This window comes from Trachemys scripta, chromosome 5 (genome assembly GCF_013100865.1).
Source record: "Trachemys scripta elegans isolate TJP31775 chromosome 5, CAS_Tse_1.0, whole genome shotgun sequence".
Taxonomy (NCBI): domain Eukaryota; kingdom Metazoa; phylum Chordata; order Testudines; family Emydidae; genus Trachemys; species Trachemys scripta.
Window position 1 is genome coordinate 71,007,509 of NC_048302.1, and position 18,187 is coordinate 71,025,695.

General features: G+C 40.2%; 1 protein-coding gene across 2 annotated transcripts in view; it reads left to right on the plus strand.

The window, feature by feature from the left end:
* The window catches only part of GALNT7 (polypeptide N-acetylgalactosaminyltransferase 7), a 121,359-nt gene that overhangs the window by 53,057 nt on the left and 50,115 nt on the right, over positions 1–18,187 (plus strand). For both annotated transcript variants that reach the window (XM_034772182.1, XM_034772181.1), the window contains exon 2: positions 858–1,318. In XM_034772182.1, coding sequence (XP_034628073.1) covers positions 858–1,318 — 461 coding nt within the window. The remainder of the gene's footprint in view (positions 1–857; positions 1,319–18,187) is intronic.

Consider the following 18,187-nt stretch of genomic DNA (forward strand, 5'->3'; position numbering starts at 1 on the left):
GTTTTGTTATTTGTGTTTTGCTTTTTCTTCTTCCTTGGCAGCTTATTACCTCCTGGCAAAATGTGCCCCAACACATGCTGAGCTACTTCCCTGTTGTCTTGGCCTTGCAAGATTTCCTAAAAAGTAACAGTTATAGATGAAAGTGTGAATGTAGTAGTGTAATAGCTTTTTTTTTTTAGCAACTTGGTTCATTCATAATTTCTACAAGCGTTAAAATACCCTGGTGCAACAGACTCTTGATCAAAATTTCTACTTTGTTTGCCAGATGTCACCTTGGTTTAAATGCTTTCATCAGTGTTCTAGGAAAAATTAAACTTTACTGTTATTCCTGTTTTCTTCAGAATTTGAAGAAATCTTAACAATAGGTCCTAAATTGATGGCCTTTGTGGGATTTTCAGATGCACTCAACATTACCCTAATTGTACTAACATTGAATTCATTGAGTTAGGTCAATGCTGAACGCTCTTGAAAATCCTGTTCTTCATATCTAGTGTAAACATTGAGACCCTTTTAAAAGATGCTATAGAATTTTAAGGCATTATTAAATAACTCCGTGTTCTTTACCAAACCATTTTATAAATGGGAGAAATTCAGCCAGAGAGAGTAAGTGGGATTTGTGGAAGTTCCTAAGAGAATTAGGAGTACTAGTCCTGTTAGAAGTCCCCAGTGACTCTCTCTCCAAGCATGTGGCGGTTGACAGTAGAACCTAGAGTCCAATCTGTAAACAATACTTGCTTGCTATTACTGTTTAATTACTACTTTAGTACTGAGTATCAGCATATAAGGTTTAGGATTAAAAAACTGAGTTCTATATTTATCATAGTTTGTAATGGTTTCCTGCTGTGTGTGTGTTTTAGGAGGACAAAGAAGCTAAGAATCCCGTGCCAGACAAAGGAAACCATGGACTAGCTCCCGGAAATGAGAAATTCAAACCTGTTGTACCCTGGCCTCATGTTGAAGGCATGGAAGTGGACTTAGAATCTATTCGAAGAAAAAATAAGGCCAAAAATGAACTAGAACATCATGTTGGTGATAACAATCAGCAGAACATCATGCAGAGGCAATATCTCACATTTAAGCCTCAGACATTTACATACCATGATCCTGTTTTACGACCTGCAATCCTTGGTAATTTTGAGCCCAAAGAACCTGAGCCTCATGGAGTTGCTGGTGGCCCTGGAGAGGAAGGCAAGCCATATGTATTAGGACCAGACTACAAAGAATCCATTCAAGCCAGCATTAAAGAGTTTGGGTTTAATATGGTGGCAAGTGATATGATCTCGCTAGATCGGAGCATTAATGACTTGCGTCAAGAAGAGTAAGCAGACTTCTTATTTTTTGTTCTTGTTTTGTTGTTGTTGAAGGATTGCATAAATTGTTTACATCAGTTTTAACCACCTCTTCAAAACTACAGAATAGATGAAGCCAAATAAGATATCTTGTGTTAGCAGACCGCCTGTTGCATCATACCAAACACTTTCCTGTGTTCTTATTTTACTTAATCTTTTCTTGAATATTAATTTCGATTGCTTGCCCCTCTGAAGTAGTCCATTCTCATGCCTAATCACTTGAATTAGGATGTCTTGGGTCAGCCACTTCTCTAATTATTCTCTTTTATTTTTAATCTCTCATCAAGATTTTTTAATATTGTGAATAAGCTTTTTTATGTCCTTTTTAAAGTTTGCGCAGAGCATTACAACATTTCCTCTTCCCATCACTCCGCAAGCCCTCTAAAGAGAGCTCTTTCTAACAAAAAAACAAAACTAAGAAATATATTCTTTCCCTTGATGTATGCACCTATAACTCTGATTACCTCCCTACATCCACAAAACTATTTATCTGCCATAGAGCTGTTTAGAACTGAAAGCTGACATCAGCATAATCCTCCTAACCACTTTGCTTCTTGCGTGTTATAGTGAAGAAAACAGCCCTAGAGATTTAAATTTCTTACTCTGGTATGTGGGGGGGTTTGGCGTATATTTTGGTGGGACTTGGGAGTTCTTAACAGTTTCTTCCAATTACTCTACAGATACTCTTTGTAGCAGCTTGACAAGGCTGGATTGTGTTCAATTTTCATATTTTCCTTATTAAATCTGTGTTAAGAAAAGGTCCTCGGAGTTCAATATCTTGATCACTGCTAAATCATTTGCCACTATTATCTTTTTTTTTTTTTTCCTGTTTGCTATGTGAAATATGGTACTTGTCTATCTCATTCACTTGCCATCCCCATATGTGCAGCTGTACCAACCACAGGGCTTGAAGCCAAGCTCTGGATTGTATGTCTCCAGCTGTGGCATTTGAATCATTGATTGAGTGATTGGTTACTGTAGCACCACCCGTGTATTTTCTGATGAGTGTTTTCCAATCCAGGAGCTGGGACACAATCAGCCATCTGCTAACCTGACTCCTACTTTTATATGTTCTGTTGTTTGAATTTACTGCTGCTGCATGCCTGTTAAGAAAGAAAAGGAACGTATTGTGAATGAACTGCATAGACACTACAGCATTTTCCCCCCCATCTTTTTTTTGTGCTGAGGTCCACAGATTCAGTACAATGGGTACTTCTGCCTGCTTGCAGCTTGTGGACGGTTCCCTGCAGTTTTTTCTGCCTCCACAGAGGCCAGCAGCTCAGCCCGACTTCCTTACCACAGAGCTTTTCTGAGGGAATTTCCAAATGTTATTTCAAGTGTTTATAAGATCAGCTGAATAATTTGTTTAATTCCCAGATATGTCCCAGGGCTGCTTTTGATTTGTGCAGAGATTGACCCATCAGCTTCACTTCCCCTTCTGAGGTGTCTGCAGCAGCTGCTCCCCCTGCAAGCTTCAGGGCGAGCACTACACCAAGAAAAGCCAGAGGCAGAAGGAAGAGTCTGTATCTCCCTGCTCTCCCCCTGCCATTAAGTGTCTTGCTAGGGAGCAAGAGTGTAGTTCCCTTCACAGCCCAGGCTGGGTGGGGTCACCTGGGACTCTCTCTTCTCTGGGGGGGAAAGGATTCAAGCAGACTGGAAAAAAGCTGGCATCAGGGCAAGCAGCTCCCGTCTCCATGCGGGGAGTGAAGCCAGAATGGCAATGCACTTGAGTCCCAATAGCCCCCACCAACATCCACACCTCTGACTGCAGAGCTTGGTTGGCCCCCATCCACACACACACTTTCCTTTCCCTTCCCCACCCTGAGTCCCCTTGGATTGGGGATGGAGACACTGAATACCACCCAGATGCTGCCAACATTTGAGAATGCAGTAAGGGGCCTTTTGGTTCAGCTCCCTCTCCCCTGCGGCCAACTTCATCCTCCCTCTGAAGCAGGATTATGGGGACAAACTCCCAAAGGGAGAAATTAAATGAGTAATAAAATCAGTGCTGGGTTCTCCTGCTCACCTCAGAGTGCAGCATGGTTGATCAGTGTAGAAAAGACAGGCTATAGATGTGCCGATTCTTTTAGGCATGCAAACATGCAATCCCACAAAGGCAGTTCTTCCTTCTAAGGAGAGGAGGACCAACTGCCAAAATCAAAGTTTGAGAATCAAATAGTAAAATATATTTAAAGTACAAAAAAAAAAAAAGAATTGAGCCTCTTTCAGGCAAGAGAGTATTGAATATTGTGCAACTTACATTTAGGAAGTCTACTGTTGTCTTGGATAGCTAGCTATAGCTTGTCTCTCCTCATGCACCCTGGGAAAATGTAATGGAGGGATAGGGGTTTCCTACTGCCCCCAGAAGATGGGGAAAGTATCTGGCTGGCATCTCCAGCTGCTGCTGTGGTTCAACGTGCCCTAAGGGCCAGGCTGTTGTTCCCAACTTGAGTTATAGGTTGCCATGTGTCACCATCACCTCCATTTCTTCCTCTCAGCTGATGGCTGTGGAGCGATCAGAGGGACAGCAGGTCCAGATGTGAAAGAATTAGTAGCCTGTAAGCCGCTTCTTGACTCACCATTTCTTTCATTTTACTCTACTCTCTCACCAGCCTCCATTTTATAAGGCTGGAAAGTTGCTTGGTTTGCACACCTGGTATCTGTACCAAAGAGAAACGCAACTATTTTTCCTGGTAGTCAGGGACTCAGTGTTTCTAACTGGGGGAGACTTTTACTTGAAAGAGTGGCCTACTCCCTGTACAGGATCTTCACAGGCAGTCAAGTCCAAGCATTCATCTGTTCAGCCCCTCCTCTAGGCATGAAAACTCTCAAGTAACATCAGGCCAACAAAAAACCCCTAACTAATATGATTGGTCATCTGACAATCTGAGTCTCCCTCTTATTCTACTGGCGGGTGAAAAGTCCAGTTTAACTACTATGATAAAGCAATGAAACACAGCCTTGAGTTCTTCCAGGAGGGTTTTACAATGGTGATCTGAGGGTCCGAACAAAAGGTCAAAACTCTGATATAACATTCTCAGCCTTTACAAGAAAAAGGAAATTTAGCACAAATCCCAACATCAGATGCTACCTTAGGGCATCAACTTTATTCCTATTCCACACGGTCATAGAGCATGACCTTGGAAACTTATTTTGCAGCAGTACTCAAGTTGAACCCCTGCAGAAAGATTCCTTTTACTTTCTATCCATTAATGTAGGCCTCCTGATGGTTCCTATCTCCAATCAGATTAGTTGGAGGGAGGGGTATTTTGAAATTGAGCTTTCTCTAATGAAAGCCAATATTATACTTTTAATTCTGGCAGGTAGTCCTTTCTACAATCATCACATTCATTCTCTATGCAAATTCAAGAAATAGTCCTCCTTCAGTTAAGCATCAAAGTCATTGTCTTATGAGAACTGACAATCTCAGGGCAGAGTAGTCATCTCTCCAGTATTGAAATCTGCTAGACAGCACATGGCTATCAATACATAAATTCACCAAATTCTGCGTATTGGTTATCCAGTCTTAACCAATGCCATTTACATTCTTTTGGCAAAAGTCTTCTTCATGCCTTAGTGCATGAGAAGATGGATAAGATATTTATGGATAATCTACCTCATTTTGGATGTCCATGGTTAAAGGATGATCCTGCTTCCCTCCCTGAAGCTACGGTGCTCTGAAAATCCCATTGTAATGGATCTGTGTACCTTAGCATGAAGAGGAATTGGAAAATTTATTAGTGCTTCTCTCAGAATTTCTCTTTTCAAGTAATAGGATCCAGAGATCCAGTCCATTCTAAGAACAAATGGATCATCCAGAATAGAGACAGAAACTGATATCCAAGAATTTGGGTTTGTAGTCATATTAGATAGAATTTACCTTGCCCCAAAGTAGGAGAAATTGTTGTTGTGCTTTTTTACCTAAAGTATATTATTTACAGATTGTATTATAGGAAGGTAGATTTGAATTATGCTGGCTGTGGAAGTTTTCTCAACTGGAGGGAACTTCTGGAGCTGAGGCATTCTCGGGCTGCTAGTGCCTGACAGGTCTCTCCTGCCCCCACACTGAAAGCAGATTGAAGTACCCATTGTCACAGATCTGTGGACCTTACTACTCGAAGAAAAAAAATGTTCAGGTAAGCGTGGATGAATTTTCCTATTACCTGGGTTAAGCAAACCATTGTTTCATCTTACTTCACATGGTGATTTTCTGTATAATAGTAGATGTTTCTAAAACTACTCAGTATGCAGATGTGTCTCGCATGCAAAGCAAATGTGTGGCTTTTCTAGCTTTTTTTAGTATAAAGCACACATTTTTTTACTGTGCCTTAACCCCCAAGAAACAATTGAAATTGGAGCTGCATACTCTAGTTTTATTTCCAATTACACACACAAGCCTACATTAAAAACATTACTAACCTTGCAAAACCATGCACTCAGAAGTTAGGACATCCCAGAAATAAGATTGCCTGGTCTCGAGGGAGCGTCCACCGTTACTCCGTGGGGATGGTGTATGCAGTCTTGTCAGGGTAGGAGCTGAGAGAGGTTCAAGCATGCTTAGTGAGGGTGGATTCTTCAGAGATTAAAGCAGCTAAAATCTAAGTAATATCTACTGAGCATATGTGAACTGCAATTTTTTTCCCCAAAGGCTTATAACTTGGCCAAATATAGGTGGATTTTCATGGTGACAGCACCAGGCACATCCCTGACGCAATGACCGTGAAATTTCAAGTCCCTGCTCCCAAGCATAGGGATGCTAGAGTTCTTAGAGAAAGTTGCCAGAATTTTTTAATATGGGCAAAACAACTTATTTTTCCCTAACCTTGTTCTATGAAATGGCTGAACCACTTTGGCTGAAATTTTTCCAAAAAAAAAATTTGAAAGAGAAATATATTCAGCATGTAAAATTCCAGCACAAACTGTTAAAGTTTGTGGAAGTTATAAGCAATTGAATACAAAATCTTATAATGGGAGGTGTCAGGCAAACTTAACAATAGGTGGTGCCAACAGTCCTGTATAAAAAACTACACAGAAAAATGTATCCAAGACCGAAACAACAGGACTTTGACATTTCATATCCTTAAGAAAGCTGTGTATACACTGCATTAATTATAGCAGTAATTTTACTGCTTGCAACCTTTACTCTTGTGATAGTCAGTGAGGTAAAAAAGTTCTCCTATTAAAAAGATATATTTGATAGAATAACCTAAATCCATATGTGGCCTCCTTTTGGTAGAGAGGGTTTACTGTGCTAAGTTAATTCAAACCAAATACAATGTAAAATATGTATCTGTATTAGAAACTTAAATCAAGAAATATTCTCTTAGGGTATACTGTGAATAAATAATACTTAGAAACTCCCTGTCTGTCCTATTTACTAATTTTTATCTTATGTTAGAGCCCTTAGGCCAGAGATGTTCATTCTGTTGATCAGATTATATGCCAGGTTAATAAAGTGGGATAATTAACTATGTTGGCCCTAGGAAAGGATGAGTACTCAACGTATTGTTCTTCTATTTGCCATTTTATTATATAACCAATAGAAATCGTGATTACAAACGTGATGGCTTTGTTAGAATTTTATTTATACTAGATTTTTATCTCTCTCCCTCCCCCCACTATTTACCTATATAGGACTTTTCAGTTATAGGAGAAAAAATTGAGTAGTTTGATGACTGGTTGATTAAAGTATTTGTGTGAATGTTTGTGACATAACATGGTGAATTAGGTTAATCTCTTACATAATAATAGATCCAAGGCTTGTGTGTCTCAGATGCACAGCATCAAATACCTCAGTCTGCTGCTGCATAAGTGCTGCACTTCTTAAAATCTGACTTTGGTCAGCATGTTATCATTTTAAAGTTATAAACTGAGTCAGGCTATTTTGCTGGCAAAAAAATATTCATTGTGATATAACTTAAAATAAGACTTTCCATTAAAGCAAATTGTGTGTGTATTATTAGTTGAAGATAAAACAAAATTATCATAGAATTGTTCTCAATAATCTTTAAACCAGTAAGATCCAGATGTTTAATTATGTTGCTCCTTTGAATTTATTGTTGCTCTTCCTCCCAATTCTTCCAGGATTTCTCCCCTCCCTTTTCCACCTTTAATTACATTATAGCCCTTACAGGGCATATCCTCGGACTATATACAACTATATATTTTCAATGAAGGGGTACTGTCATCATGGATAATTTATTAAATAAACAAACACCTTCTGCTGATTTACATTTATTTTCAGTAATCTGAAATAAAAAACAAGATTCTCCTTTCCTATTCTTTTGGTCGCCTAAATATAACATAGTTTAATTTTTTTCAAGATCAGTTTTTATAAATGAACAATCAATCCACTTTGACTTAATTAAAAAATGCACTTCAGAAGTGTCACAGTTGCTTATCATGTGCCAAACACAACTTATTTGTGTACAAAAATTAAGAAAATACTTTCTTCTATATATTTTTGCAGCAATGTATATAATTCCACTTTTACAATAAAATATACTTTGACAAATTATGAAAAATAGTATGGAATAAAGTATTGTTTCTAAATTGGTAAGGGTTTAGCAATAGGGTGGAGTTCTCCTTTTCCCTGCTCCCTAACATTTTAGGAACTGATAAGAGTAAGACAGTCAATCATTTTGATGGTTGTCTCAAAAGTGGAAGAGCAAAGACTTTTTTTTTTTTTTTTTTTAAATCCTATAGTTTTTGGAGGTCAGGGAAGTTCTCATTATTCCTAGATTGTTAAAGGTAGGAAAGAACCTGTCTTGGTAGGAAGATAGGAGTATGGTGAAGAATCCATCCTCCCTATAGCAATCTGGTGAAAAATAACCCTTTATTAGGTCAGAGTCGTCATAATGATGTGAACTATCCCATCAACATCCACTGTCAATGGCAGATTTTGTGAGGAAGCAGCTGCTAACAGGAGAGGGACAATATTTAAGCTGAACGCATAGAGTGAGTTTAATATGTTCTAAACCAGCGGTTCTCAATGGGGGGTCCATAGCCCCCTGGGGATACACGAGCCCTTTCAAGGGGGCTGCGGGGCTCCGTGGCTGAAACCCAGACCCTGAGCCCTAGCGCCCCTCGTGGGGCTCAATTCGGGACTCCTGGGAGGTGCAGGGCTGAAGCTCTGCTGGTGTAGTGCTACAAACAGCTCCCTGGCAGAACTTCCTATCTAGGTTGTACTGAGCACGCTCACCCAAACTGAGGCTCAGTAGGTAACTGCTATTGGTGGGGAAATGTGCCGGCTGCTGTTTTTGCTGTTACACCGGGCACTGTGGGGCAGCTGCTGCTCTGACTGGTGCCATGGAGCAGGCAGCCACAGTGTTCCCTCCTCTTCTGTTGGTGCCCCGGGTTGAAGCTGCTCCTCAGTTCCCAGCTCCCTTTGCTCCCTCAGAGGCAGCCGGTAAGAGCCGCCTGGGTTGGGAGACCCGGCTTCGTGGCTGGCAGACCCCTCCGGGAACAGGGACTGCAGGGGAGCCTTCCCAGCACACAGCCCCTAGTACCCCCTCTCCCTGCACCCTCAGCTACCCCTTGCCTGCACACAGCCCCAGTGCTGCTCTCCCTGCACCCTGAGCTGCCCCCTGCCTGCACACAGCCCCAGCTACCCCCCTCCCTGCACCCTGAGCTACCCCCCTGCCCAGATGCAGCCCCTAGTAATCCCCTGTGTGCACACATCCCCAGCTACCCCCTCTCTACACCCTGAGCTACTCCACTGCCTGCACACTGCTCCTAGCTACCCGCTCCCTGCTCCCTAAGCTGTTTTCAAACTTTTTGAGCTAAGCCCCTCACCTGTGAGTTGTAATTTTTGGTTGTGTCCCCCCCACTCCCAAGCCAGACAGGCAGGTGGCCTGCTGAGGTGAGTCAGGTGGCACTCCCTCCCTGCACCGCTGGCTCCCCGCCCCCAAATGGAAGTCAGACTACGCCTATGCCCAAGGCCCCTGCCCCGAGCCCTCTTTCCGTCCTCCTCCTGGAGTTTTTATAGCATGTCGAGGGGGGCCTCAGAGAGAGAAAAAGGATGAGAACCCCTGTTCTAAACAGCTGTTAATTTTCTAGTCGGCTCCACTGTATAACAAAGGAGATTCCACAGGAGGACTCAATGCCAAAGCTTGCTTGCTTTACAAAGGTGGTGATTTGCTTAATTGCATTGTTGTACTAATTACACATATGATACTGTTTAATTAAATAAGCTTTAAGTAATTACAGTTGGTATCTGTCTCCTTGGAAACTAAGCCTTAAGGACTTGCTTTCATTATACACGAAGCCTAGGAAAAATCAATTTTTGTAATATGGCACACTATAATAATTCTATGAACTACCAAAAATGAGGTTTTATTACGCAAAAAACATAAAAAAACAGTGTTTTACTGAGACTTAAGTTTATGAGAATCAAATGAATTATAGCAATCAGACTTGAAGAAGAAGGCTATACTTTTGACCGCATGTCCTCAGCTGCTTTGTTGGCAAGACTCCAAAGGAGGGGAAAATATAGCTGTTTAAAAATATAATTAGCAATGTATTGGTGGATCAGACCTCCAAGGTCTTGTGTGTAGCAGGAAAATGTGAAAGCATTTTTCTGTACCAGTCCAGCTGTACCAGTGCTACTAACAGTAGAAGAGTGTACACGGAGCCAGTACGCTTTAAAACTATGTGCTGTTGCCATTATATATTTTCCCATTGTAGATGTACTCCGAATGTGGGTTATTCCCCTCCTGGGGGGAAGAGACGTTGGCACAGACATAGGTATTTGTAAGTGAATTTATTTGTACACGTACTCAGTCTGAAATGGGGAGATTGAGCTGTAAACAGAACATTAGATTCCAAAAATCAAATGTGTATATAGCACAGCACTTTCAGAGCTCTGTATTCAAGTTCTCCACTAGACCTTGCAGCTTTTTTCCATCTGCTGTATGCAAGACTTCCCAGTCCTCACCTGTCCACTCTCATCATGTGTTTTCTTTTGTTCTAAATGCTTTTGGGCAAATGGAGTGTTGCTCACCTATGTCAGATGTTCAGTAGCACAAAAAAGAAACCCAGTACATTCATTGACCCTATATGCTCAGTATCATTTCCTCAGCAGGCTTGTTACAGGAGAAAATACCATGTTAGAACACAACTTAGCAATATGATGTTAAACACAAGTTAGCATTTGGTGTACACAAGAACTGTTATGATTAACAAATCAAATCAGCATGAAATACAATTGATTAATATAGCCTAAACTTAGGCGATAAAGCATATAAGATAAATGAATGTTAGCACTAAGATTAATCTTCTCCAAAAGTCGGATACACTTTTAAAATCACCCCATTGCAAAACAGTGTATAATAATAAAATAACTATGATTAAAAATACATTAGTTCATATAGGTCATAAGGAGCCTCTTTTTCACATAATTTTTTCTTCTTTTTCCAGACAACCAGGCAAATAGGGTGGGAGGTTGTTTTACCCCTTTTGCATTTGGGGGGGGTCAAAACCTTTCCAAAACTAACTACAAAATCTTTAGGAATACAGATAGAAGAGCAAGGTAAAGCAGAAAAATTCCAGCATGGAGTCCATGATTTAAGTGCTGTGAAAATGTAATGTGCAGAGTAGCATGAGAGAAATCAAAGCGTAGTGTGAAAAAGCATTATTTTTACCGAGTGCAACAGAATCTGAAATATGAAACTGGTAAAACAGCAAATATTTATTGGGATCATAGTCTGAAAAATACCTTATTTCAAGGGCCATCGTTCATTTTTGTCCCAAAATTACCCCCATTCCATACAATTTGTGTCCCCTTATTTTATTGTTGACAATTATTGACATCAGAAATAAAGAATCTTAAAACTGATGCTATAGCAAGAGTTATTTACATGAAAAAGAATAAATTCTGCATTGTTTTAACTTTCCTGCATTAACATTTTATTTATTTATTTAATAATCCCATATTTGAGATCTTTGCACAAATTGTATTCCACATCTGGGCACTGGCAGATTAAGAGATACCCATTCTTCCATGCACTTTAATAAATGTAGTCACCTCTCTGAAAAAGTTTGTTCTTTGGAGACTGAAGGGCGATGGTAGGACTGGAAGAAGGCGAAGCTGGGATGTTGTGGGGAGCGTTAGCCATTGCAGCACAGGCTCCAGTTGTTAGCTTAACTAAATAGCTGGGGGGATGCTATCCCCAGTTAAGTCATTGAAAAAATGGTAAGCCAAACTGAAATGATCGGTTTGGGGACTGTTTGTTCACCTCCTCTCCAGATCACCTTCCTGTTTTATAAAATATATTTACATTACTATCGTTTACATGTGGATTGCCTATAAACTGGATAGAATATTTTCCATATGTAAATTGGAATGCTAAATTTACTTGGTCACATCTAGTTAACAACAAAAATGATGCATCATAATAGCAATCCTCAAGCCCACTTCTGGATTATTTTAGGTCCCCTTAGGTAAGAGGGTGGGCTGTTAAGACTTCACAATATTAAATGGCTGTTGGTTATTTGCAAAAGGTCATGGACCTTTTCCTTTCTTTTGAGATGACAACCATAATCCATGCAATGTTTTCTGACTTGCAGAAAGTCTTGCAGTTACAAATTTAGGATTTTAGTGCTGTCAACAGAATATCTGAAAATGTTGTTTGGGGATTTTAGTTGGATATTTTGTGACTGGCAGTGCAACTCTTAAAAATAAATGCAGTTTTGTTTTAACTATTCTTCCTAACAAAACTTGATAACAAAAATATGTCCTGGGCAGGCTTGAATTCAAAATTTTACTATGATACCAGTATGCTGGTCAGTGAAAGGCAGTTGGAGGGAGGTAATGAGCAGTCCTGACTGCAAAAGATGATTGTGAATGAAAAAATTTGCTTTTAAAAAAAGACTTTATTGCAGCTACTGTACCAGTACCATACCACTTTTGAGCAAAGCATCAGAAAAGTGAGCAGTACAAAATAGTTACCACTAGGTGGCATGATGAATCACAAATCTTTTGAAATTGGAATCAGCTTAAAAATGCAATTTGTTTATGAAGGGTTTGATAATCTCTTTATATAATTTTTGAAGTAAATTAGTTATTTTTAATGTCTGAATGACACTTTGAATATGTTTCAATAATGTAAATGCTAAGTTTTTAAGGCCTACGTTTTCAAAACTGCTCATTAATTTTTGGTTCTCCACTGAGCCTGAAATTTTTAGCTACTACAACTCCCATAGAAGTCAATATAAGTGCTTAATACCTCTGAAAATTGGGCATCCTAAATGAGTAGACACTTTTTTGAAAATATAGGTCGAAATGACTACAATTTATAGATAGATAAGGTTGTGTGCAAGAAAAAATATCCACATTCCTTTTTCTGGTCGAAATAGAAAACATAATTTCTTAAGCAAGAGAGACCGTGACACCAAATTTCTTAGGAATTAAAAAACTAAAATATAGATGAAAACTTTACTCTTAAGATATCCAGTATTAAATAGCCCATTATAATTGCTTCTCTCCCTCTTAAGTTGGGAGGAATTCAACTTGACCACAATACCTATTCTATAGCTTTCTGTTTTTGGTATTCAAGAGTTGTAAAAATGGAAAAGATCCATGAGGATATCTAGTTTGTCTCTTTGTCACTTCAGGGTTGTTCCCTACGCTGCATTTTTTTTTTCCCTGCTGCTTTGTGAGTTATAGTTTCTGAGCAATGATTTGAGCACTAACTCAAATGATATGTTCTAATCCTCAGATTATTGTAGAGGTTCCATGAATGTTCCATATTGTGGAAGTCTATAATGATTATTTTTAGCTGCTGTCATCAGAAGGGACAATAGTTATTGTGGTGGGAATACATTTCTGAATACTGACTTTATTATTTTTATGAATTTATGATAGTATTAAGTTGCCATATCGATAGCCCTGCATTTACAGGACAGACACTGTACTTTGTTGGGAATACACATTTTTTCATGTTGCCAAGATAATGCCTGTTTTCTGGAGGGGAAAGGCATGCATGCGTGCATACACCTAACAGAGTGAGAAATTAACTCTATTTCCACAAAAACAACGAGGAGTCCTTGGGCATAAGCTTTTGTGGTCTAAAACCCATTTCATCAGATGCATGGAGTGGAAAATACAGTAGGCAGGTAAATGCTAGTCTCTAAGGTGCCACAAGGATTCCGCATTGTTTTTGGTGATACAGACTAACACGGCTACCTCTCTGAAATCTATTTCCACAGTCAATCAATTTTTGTCTGTTAAGGATGGTCACTCAGCAGTACTCGTCGTTGTCTGATGTGAAGACCTGCTGCCAGAAGCTGAGATGATCACCCACAGTAGTGGAAGATTCTATTTGTTCTGCTTTTAGACAAAATGTTCGGGGGAGACTAGTGAAGAAAACCTAAAGAGCAACTGACTAGCTGCATGTTAGTTTCACTGTGGTGTCAGTGGGATAAAATGTTTATGCTCCTTCACAAAACAGATATGATCAATCCCCCTTTACCTTGTCTCTTTCCCTCTCCTGCCCCAAAAGGATTGCCTTTCCTGTGGGGACAGGTGGGATATCTGTAATTTCATGACAAATTTAAATTGCTACTGCTGTGCCTTATCTTCCTGTATTTCTCTCAGTGTTAACGTCATACTCGGAGTGTGAAAGGTGCTGTATAAAAACAAATTCTAATCTATTCTTTTTTTAGTCTGGACAGTCATGATTTTTAAGTTCAATATGAAATTATGTAAAATCAGTTTAAACTATAAGGAAAACTTACTCTGTGCTGTTTCTTGGAATTAATTTGTACCTGGCATTTATTTAGTCTGCCACTGGATGTCACCACTGTTCCACATAAATGCAGCCAGGAAAAGGATTTATCTAGTGTTGGGAGAGAAAGGAGGAGGAGGAATCATTTGGCACTTACACTATTTGCAATTATTTAATTTAACGCTTCTCAGAAAAATTAACACATTATAGCTCACACTGGCGATTCATAGCATACGTTTGAAGCCACATTGTTTCAAACTCCAATTGGCAAGTGCAGAATTATGAGAGCAGACTGAATGTATCAATTATTGTAAACTCTGAGTGTCATTCACAGGCTTGTTGATGATGAGTCACCACACTGACTATCCAAGAAATTAGATCAGGTCTCTGGAAAAGGCTAGGAGTAAGATGCTGTAGTGTTATAGCTTACAAATAGCACATTTATCCAGAAACGACTTTCAACCTACAAGTGTAATGTCTATTAACTGTTAGATCTGCAGGGATTAGGTTGGATTTGTAGAATAAAAAAAGTCTAGACCTTCCTTGGTTTTATGTCAATATGATAGGTCTGTTAAATATACTAGAGCACAGCTTGCTGTTAAATTGCTCACAGATGTTTCATGATGGTCGGCATTTGTAATCAGATTTTTAAGATTTTTTTTTTTTTTAAGCTATTACAGGACAGAACATGATTTATTATTAGATTTTTTTCCTCTTGAAAATTGTACCGTCAGGAAGGAAGGAACAAGCAGAACATTTGTTTTTTAGCTTTAAAATAAGGCTGTCACTCTCATTTTTTGGGTGATTTATGTGACTTTTTTGGGGGGATCAGGATGCAATCTCTAAATCTTATTAATTATCAATGTCTTTCCCTATTTGAAGAACACAAGTTATGTGATAACAGTGCTTAAACTTCATAAAGACAAAAGTTGGCAGTACAATCTAGATCAGATACCACCTTCTCTCATAAGGCAAACATACAGATATTTTCCATGACCTTTAAATTGAATTTTTGAATGGATTTCAGCTGCCATTCTGTCTTAGAACATGATATATTAGAGTGCATGATAATGGGGTGGTAGAAATACTTCCAAATAAGCGTAACTAAAACTCCAAACTTGATCCAGATAAATGCACATTTAAAACAGAACACAGTTCAAATACGTAACCTGCCTTGAGTAAGTACGTAGTGGAAAAACTTTCCTCTAATAAATAACTTAAAAGGGACACAATAGCTAAGCATGTAGCCTGCACACAGTATAGTACCTATATTGCCAACAACTTGTATCATAGTGGAGGGATACCAAAAAAGGTTTCTGCTTCAAACTGGAGTTACTACTATTTGAAATCAGTCAAAAATTTTGTGACGCAGACTTTGGGTGAAAAACCAGTGGTCTGAATGTCTGATTAATTGAAAGTCTATCCACAGATACTTGCATGTCCTTAGCTGATAGAAGTGATTGTCTTTTATTCTTTCTATCTCCAACTATAAAAATAGCAAGATACAAAATATACAGTCTCTAATCCATATTCTTAAAGAGCTCTTCTGATTTCAGAAGTGGTATTTGAAGCTCATTTGAGAGAGTAGAGGCCTCATTAGGGACAATCTTAATAGATTTTGCAGTCACATTATAAACTGGTTTCTGGAATGTGAGACTAGTTTGTGTCCACCTGATTTCAACTTTGCTTTGGTGATATATAGAATAGCACTGAATCACATCTCCTTCTTAAAACAGCAAAATTCTTCCCTCCTTTTGTACAAATGCCTCTAGTCATCCACAACGCTCCAACTATTTGCATGTCTGCTTGCTTTCTGAATTTTGTTTTTGAAACATCCAATGGCATGATGAACATAATTGTTCTGTTTATCAAGCAGATGCAGGATTCTTTACAGATAACCTCTGATACAGTATATAAGGAAATATAAAAATGAGGAATAAGATGTGAGCTTGCTCTGTCTGTCTTTGTTTTTCTATAACACCTAATAAACACAAGTTAGACAATGCTGGAAAACAAGGTCAGAATCTCTCCTGTTCTATAGACATTCCTGTAGTTAACAGTTAACCTATTGCCATGTTGAAAATTAACTTAATAGTAGGTTCCTCCAATTTTCTATAGTAGGACTGGTAGTATTGATACCATCAGGTAGCTTGTGGAAGCTCCTCCACGGGAGGTTTTCAAAAGGAGGCTGGATAGCCATCTGTCTTGGATGGCTTAGACCCAACAAATGCTGCATCTTGGCAGAGGGTTAGACCAGATGATACTTGCGGTCCCTTCTAACTCTATGATTCTATGGAAAAGGATACCTGGAAAAGGAGTGCCAGGGCCAGGCTGTGGGTGGCCTGTGTGTACTGGTCAATTACCAAGTTGCAGTCAGGAGACAAATAGTGGGGTTGGAGTTGAGCCAGAAGTCAGGGTCAGGCACCAAGTTGCAGATGGGAGACAAGTAGTACAGTCGGGTTTGAGCCAGGTCAGGATACCAGAGAGTCAGGATCAGGCACCAGGTTACAAACAGCAGGCAAGTGGCAGTCAGGGACAAACCAGGATCAGAAGCCAGAGTCTAGGGTCCACAACAAGGCAAGGTCTGGAGCGGAAGCAAGCAGGTGTTTTATGTCGTTGTTCACATAGCTCACCATGATGGCTTCCTGATTTATATACAAGCAGGGCCGGCTCCAGGCGCCAGCCGAGCAAGCTGGTGCTTGGGGCAACAGCTTGTAGGAGGCGGCATTCCGCCCAATCCTAGGGCGGCACGGCTGCTTTTTTTTGTTGTTGTTCTGCTCCGGCCGCCCTGTAGGGGGCAGCGGCGTGGAGGACTGGAGCGCCCTGCAGCAAGCCCGGCAGGGCAGGCCGCATCCTTCCCTCCCAGCCGACCAGAGCGGTGTAGAGCCCTCCCGGCAGGGGGCACGGCGGGAGGGACCGCGTGGCAGTGCCCCACTGAAGCCCTAGCTGCCCCCCTTCTCTCTCCCTCCCCCTCCCCCCGCTAGCCGGGGCACATCTGCAGGGCAGGGAGTCCCCCTGCACCCTCACTCCGGCCGCGCCGCAGGTTTTTTTATTTTATTTTTTGTTTTTGTTTGGGGCAGCCAGAAAGCCAGAGCCGGCCTGTATACAAGCATGAGCCAATCAGTAGGCAGAGGGTGGGGGGAGGGTGGGTGACCACTGCGGCACTGCTGGGCAGTACTTTCTGCAGTGTCTAGCCTCATATGGTCCCTCACTGAAAACCCAGCCTATTCTTTCAATAGGGATGTGGAAGCATCAGCCCAGAACCTCCATGGTCCCAAATTACAATCCTGCAGATTCTTACAGGGAGTGAGGTGATAAAATTTGAAGCTGACCCAACTTGCCTAGGTTGGTCATAAGTAAGGTGACTAAGCAGATTCAGAGGGATCTAATGCAATTAGGTAAATAGGCAGCACAATGGCAGATGAAATTCACTGCTGAGAAATGTGACGTAATATGTATTGGAAGGAATATTTTGAACTACTTAAACCATTGCTGGTTTCTAATGACTTGTCTACACAATTATTTAGTGCAGAGCAAGCCAGGGTATGACTCTCTAGCACACTGACTGGCTGTGTGGATCCTGTTACTGTGCACTAAAAGTTCTGTAGTGCACTTTAATGTACTGCATGACCCTATATGGGGGGAGGGATAGCTCAGTGGTTTGGGCATTGGCCTGCTAAACCCAGGGTTGTGAGTTCAATCCTTGAGGGGGCCATTTGGGGATTTAGTTGGGGATTGGTCCTGCTTTGAGCAGGGGGTTTGACTAGATGACCTCCTGAGATCCCTTCCAACTCTGATATTCTATGATATCTCATATGATCTAGTAGAAATAGAAGGGTTTTAGAGACATGGACAGTCTGAAAAGATTGGAAGTGTTTAGTTTGGTGAGGGGACATAAGGCTTAAATAATAAAGGACAAAGTTGTAGTAAATCCTGTTTTCCTTTCTTAACCATAGAAGACAAAGGGAACATTCAATGAAGTTAAAAAGGAGCACATTTCAAACTGATAAAAGAAAATCCTTTCACACAGCATCCCTCATCTGGAACTCATTGCCACACGATGTTAGAACCCAAAAACTTAGTAGTTTTTTAAAAATATTTAAACCTTTTATA